General features: G+C 35.8%; 1 protein-coding gene across 3 annotated transcripts in view; it reads right to left on the reverse strand.

Annotated features, from left to right (window-relative positions):
- Girdin (protein girdin) overlaps positions 1-5,989 on the reverse strand; it is a 557,233-nt gene extending 551,244 nt beyond the window's left edge. For all 3 annotated transcript variants that reach the window (XM_068384659.1, XM_068384658.1, XM_068384662.1), the window contains exon 1: positions 5,694-5,989. In XM_068384659.1, coding sequence (XP_068240760.1) covers positions 5,694-5,747 — 54 coding nt within the window. In that variant the 5' untranslated portion in view covers positions 5,748-5,989. The remainder of the gene's footprint in view (positions 1-5,693) is intronic.
- Between the last annotated feature and the right edge of the window lie 370 nt (positions 5,990-6,359).

The raw sequence follows: 6,359 nt of genomic DNA on the forward strand, positions 1-6,359 counted from the left end.
AGAGAATACAGTAACCATACACGGAAACGTCTAAAATAAGAAAATTCCTATACACCAGGTATGGGCAACCTGCGGCCACCGAGACTTTCTAGGTTACTAAAACTATAAATAGCAAAAATTCGTTAAGACTTAGTCCTGGTCTTCAAATTTCCTTTTTAGCAGTCATGTTTGTTCACCTAGATATTTTCAATTAAATATATTTATAGCAGTAATCATCATTAATGAAAGAGATGTCAGTTCAAGCACACTTTCATAGTAAGACAAATAAAACAAGGAAGAATTGCAAAAAAAAAAAAAAAAAAAAAAAAAAATAAAAAAAAAAAAATTATCTGGCAAGTATATATTTCTTATTGTGTATTATCAAGAGGCCATCACACACTTCAGAATTAGTAAAATGTGGTCTCCAGTTACCCCTGTCTGCTCAACGCCAACACTCGCCCAATTGTATGGTAATGAATTTCATAGCTGATTACATTAGTGACGAGAGAGAGAGAGAGAGAGAGAGAGAGAGAGAGAGAGAGAAAGAGAGAGAGAGAGACTCTATGGAAAAGCATATATCAATCTTATTCATTTGATTATCAAATAAGATAGAATAGTGTACCCTCAAGCAAGAGAACTCTATCCCCAAGACAGTGGAAGATCATGGTACAGAAGACCCAATGGTTGGAATTGGAAGTGTCCTCCTAGAAGAGCTGCTTAACATAGCTAAAGTGTTTGGAAATCGGAATCAGCTGGTACTACATAGGATTCCTTTCTGGTTACGACTTTTTTTTTCTTTGCCTACACATACACCGAATAGTCTGGCGTTTTTACATATTCCCCACTGTCCTTATACACCTGCCAACTCTGTGATTACCAAAGAATTCTTTCTCGCTCAAGTGGTTAACTACTGCAATGCAATGGGTACTTTCCTCTTGGTAACGGTAGAAGAGACACTTTAGCTATGTAAGCAGCTCTTCTAGCAGAAGGATACTCCAAAATCAAACCATTATTCTCTGGTCTTGTATAGTGCCACAGCCTCTGTACCATGGTCTTTCGCTGTCTTGGGGTAGAGTTCTCTTGCTTGATGGTACACTCTGGCACACTATTCTATCTTATCTTTTTATAGTTTATAAATGAAAGATTTATTTTAATGTCGTTATCGTTCTTAAAATGTTTTATTCTAATTGTTAATTACTTCTCTTGAAGTTTCCTTATTTCCTTTCCTCACTGGGTTATTTTCCCTTTTGGAGCCCTCGGGCTTATAGCACCCTCCTTTTCCAATTAGGGTTGTGGCTTGGCAAGTTATAATAATAATAACAATACCCAGAATAGTTCGTCCTATTCTTTACACAATCTCCTCTTTCCTCATACACCTAACAACAAGTTCGCCGAAATATTCTTCTTCATTAAATGGGTTTACTACAGCAATGTAATTGTTCAGTAGCTCCTCTTGGTAAGGATAGAAGACTCTTTAGCTATGGTAAGTAGCTCTTTCAAGAGGAGGGCACTTAAAAATCAAACCATTATTCTCTAGTCTTGGGTAGTGGCATAACCTCGAGTCTATACCATGGTCTTCCACTGTCTTGGGTTATAGTTTTCTTGCTTGAGCGTACACTCAAGCACACTATTCTATTTGTTTCATTATTTCTTTTCCTCACTGTGTTGGAGCCTTTTAGTTTTACATCATCTTGCTTTTCCAACTAGGTTTGTAGTTTAGCAAATAATAATGATGATAATAATAATAATCAGACATCCATACATGGAAGAATTTCTTGAGATTATTTGGCCTTAAACAATAACACTAAGAAAAACTCATCAAATATGGCGTGTATAACCAAATACTGTATCTCAATGGGAAGATGAATCAACAACTATAAGACGACAGACGTCCCTGCACATAGATTATGTATTTTTCCACTATCCACTGCCAAGCTAATTACTATTGTCTTTACAATATTACAATAATAAACCCACCAATAACATTATGATTGTACAATTCTAACTTATTATAACATTTTATCTAAAATATCTTGCGTATTACTTATTAACTATTAATTCACTTATTTGCCTTCTCCCGATTGAAAGACAAACGTTGACATTCCACTCATTACTCTTACCCATATTCATATTACGTATCTTAAAATAACGTATATCTTTGTCATTTTATCATCCAAAATAACCAGATCAACATTCTCATTGGGTAGGCTACCTGACATATGATTAAGTAAATTTGATGATCAAAAGAATAATGATTTAAAACCAGAGGTACCTTAAGTAGGCCCTAATTCTTCTCTCAAAATATTTCCGGTGATACTGTTTACATATACTCATATATATATATATATATATATATATATATATATATATATATATATATATATATATATATATATATATAAAAGACTACGTCACATATCACAGACTGCATGCAAATTAATTAAGGGTAAGTGGACGATCTACAGATACACAATCTATTTAGGCAGCAGAAGCTAAAGTTCATAAAGTTTTACTGTAGCTTACATAAGGTTCATCCACAATTCAGTAGTTAAAGGATGAATGTTGAAGTACGGTACCTCTGGTTTCTTTGGAGTCAATCCCTCTTGGACGAAACGTTGCATGTTGAAAAAGCAAGCATGCACACACAGTATCGAGATAACTTCATCAAATAGGTTCATAGCAAATATTTTCAGCCAAGGCAAAAGACCTGGAGCCAGCAAAATTAAAGCTAACCTTTGATACAAAAGACTGGATTTTTTTTTTTTTTTTTTTTTTTTGAGAAGTGATATAAGCGTGGATCTGAGCTGCCAATTAACTTGGGCCCATGGATTAAAAGATCTCGCGCCACGCCCTTTTATCACGGACAGAGAAAAGGGCTCAAGTAAAACGCCCAAGACAATAAAACTGATTCAACCGCAAATGTATTAGAATAAGCGCCGTTACATAGTTCACTAAAATAATCCGGTGGAGTCTTAAGAGTATTATGGCACAAAATATCCAATAAGATTTCGGCTGGAGTAGACTAACTTCATGTTATCCTCATGCTGTGACCAACCACTGAATTGAAGATTATTAAAAAAAAAAAAAAACCCACACACACACACTGGGTTGTCAAGTATCACTTTCACTGTGGAGTTCTTACTATTATCATGGTGATGGTACGTAACACAAATTCTCGTAAGAAAAGCTCGTTATGCGTTTTCCCCCTTTTGACTCCTTGCGTCAGAATCTTTAAAACCAACCCGGCGGGAGATCGTTGAGATAGCGCTATGCTCCGGACCTTTACTAATGATTTCATAAAAGCCCCCGAAAGAGAAAATGCTCTTCCTGGCAATCTCGCAAAGGAAACGCAATACATAAAATCTTATTTCCATTTTCAACATGGGGGGAAAACGCTACAAAGGACTATTTGGTAACAGATAATTTCGTACAAAATCGCCTTACAAGATAAAAACCCGTACTCATATATCGTCTTTTTTTCACACATCACATGAACATTGGTCCATCAAAAACATGCTGAAATTTATGAGAAATAAAATGCGTGAACAGACAATGTGTTTTCTGTAAAATATTCGCCTTTAAAAGTTTAAATGTCACTCATGAAAGGCTAAGGGAAGGGACAGTGACATTGCCCTAGAGAATGACCATATTACATATGATAGTGCCAAAGTCCCTCTCCGCCCAAGCTAGGACCAGGGCGGACCAGGCAATGGGTACTGATAACTCAGAAGATAGATCTATAGGCTCCCCAAACCACCCAACCTTAGCTCACAAGGATAGTAAGGTTGCAGACACTAATGGCACTAAGAGACTGAAAATTAAAGCAAAGTAAAAGGTATGAGCACAGTGACCTCTTCACCCATGACTGAAGAACAAATAAAGGCAATAAATACATGGGGGTATCCCATTACCCTTTCCATGGAGCATACTTCTGTTTAAAACTAGCAAAATCCTATTCACTAACATGAAATATATTCATTAGACGAACGAACAACTTTAGGCACTAGCAATATTATATTAATTAATACAACTCTTGCTAAATCACCATAAAAAAACCCAAACACAAGTTCTTAGCTTTGAAACAAAAATGTTTCTGGGAACGTATGTAGTGTAATAATCCAGCAATAAACAAACAAACCGTTTAAATAGTACTTGAACGTGCCATGACTACCGGACCTTATATTTAGGAGAAAATCACAAAATCAAGTAGTTGGTCTACTTAGCTATCCAAAAACTTAATGGCAATTTCATTAATTACTAGTTTGAATCAACTTGATCTTGTCTCTGGCACAGTTTTACTTTGATGAAAAATAACTTTTTACCTGTACTGCGCGTGTATTATTATCATCATCATTAGATTAGCTACAACCCAACTTGGACAAACAGGATGCTATGAGACCAAGGGGTCCAACAGGGAAAATAGCCCTGCGAAGAAAGGAAATAGATAAACTATATGAGAAGTAACGAATAACTAGCCAACAGTTTTGTTTACAGTATATGAGAGAAAAAGCATACCAGTTACCCCTCATTACAACAATCAATGGGTTGCAAGTTAGAACTTGGGTAAGGAGATAAGACATCTATAACTCAAACAGAACCAGAGTTCTGTTTGGCAGATTATCTAACGAAATTAGTTAACATTATCCATGTTTTTAGTGAAGTTCAAAATGTTAAATTCTCAAGGAGTTAATCGCAATTAATGATCAATAAAAAATATTTTGAGCATAAAATCAAATACAACCGATTCCGGGGAATCTTGTCAGCTAAGGATTTACTTGGTTTTGTGAATCAGGGCTATATAGCCCGGCGTTGGGGCCTGTGAGGCCATTCGGTGTTCATGTGCAATGGGGGGAGGGGGAATCTGCATCTACATTGAAGTAAAAGTTAGATGAGATTGTATACTGATAAGCTAGAAAGACAGCGGAAAAAATTAATTATTGAGAACAAAGGTAATGCAGAAGGATATAATATAAATGCATCTATTCCGAAGGAACCCTGCAAAGACAATATATTGAGTGCACCTCACTACGACAGTTATCTGATGCATGTATAACTTCGTTCGCAATAGCACAAGTATCAATGAAGATGTGGAATTCTTTGTTGAAACACACTGATACTACTGTATCATTCGAATGTATTGATTTAGTATAATTAGAATACGGTTGAAAATCAACGAAACTGAGAAAAAGTTACAGTAGACATCAATAATGTGGATAATGAATTGAATATAGAATAATGACTACACCGTAAGGCGAATAGGGAAATTATTTAAGGAAAACGAAGGTGTAAATTGGCAGACATACTCTCGTTTCGAATTCTTAGCCAACTTAAATTAACAACCATTCTATTCATGAAATTTACTTGCAATGATCTTATGATTCTTTCAGGTTGATCCACACAAATCTCTGCACTGTTGTAATAGAAATAACAGCAACAACAATGACTTAAATTTTTCATATACAATTTCTAAGTCTGCATGCTGAACTTCAATAAGCCGAAAATCAATCTACAAAATACTACCAATGTTTTGCAGATCAGTTTTATTTCGATTGGAGTAATGGTCCACATGTAGTATAAAACTACTCAAATTGTGTAAGAACAGAAAACTCGGTAGGGCATGATTTCAAGAGCTGGTTACATCACAGTATGAGATCTTAATACTCTGCAACTTTGCCACTATATAATCAATTACAATTACACTGGTCAATACTCACCCATGTCACCAAAGCCCCATTCATGAACTCCTCTATAGGATCCGACGATGCCATGTTGACCGACGGCTCCCCTAATAGATTTCAACCCCAAAATTTACCGTCACAACACATACATCACATCACTAAAAGGCCTCTCTCGGCCTCATCCTCTTCAAATAACAGCACCCAATCAAAGGAACACGAACGTAATACTTAGGATTGCAAACCAAATCACTTTCACATTTTCATTTACTGGTCACAGTGGAGAGCCAACATACTTGACCTCAAGAACGGACTATTGACACTAAATTGCCAGGAAACCAAACGCGCGGCGCGAATCACAACTGCATGGTCGCTGCCAGAGGAAAACGTCTCGTACTCCTTGTATTCTTTTTATTAATGAATTAAAAGTTCTCCTGTAACTGGAAGTTGATTAATGTATGATGCTATAGTAAAACATAAAACTTAGATATACTCAGATCCACTACCATATTATACTCATCTATGATATTTTCTATCATAAGTTGGCTGGTCATGAGATAGATAGTATGCCAGCCGTACAATTTTCCCTTCAAAATTAAATAATATTGATTTGAACCTTTAGTAAATGTTGAAGTATTTTGCTTTATGTTAGCGATGCTTCCAACAGCTTTGGGATTACATACATGTGACATAGCTGTTTTGCTT

This window comes from Palaemon carinicauda, chromosome 1 (assembly GCF_036898095.1).
Source record: "Palaemon carinicauda isolate YSFRI2023 chromosome 1, ASM3689809v2, whole genome shotgun sequence".
Taxonomy (NCBI): Eukaryota; Metazoa; Arthropoda; class Malacostraca; order Decapoda; family Palaemonidae; genus Palaemon; species Palaemon carinicauda.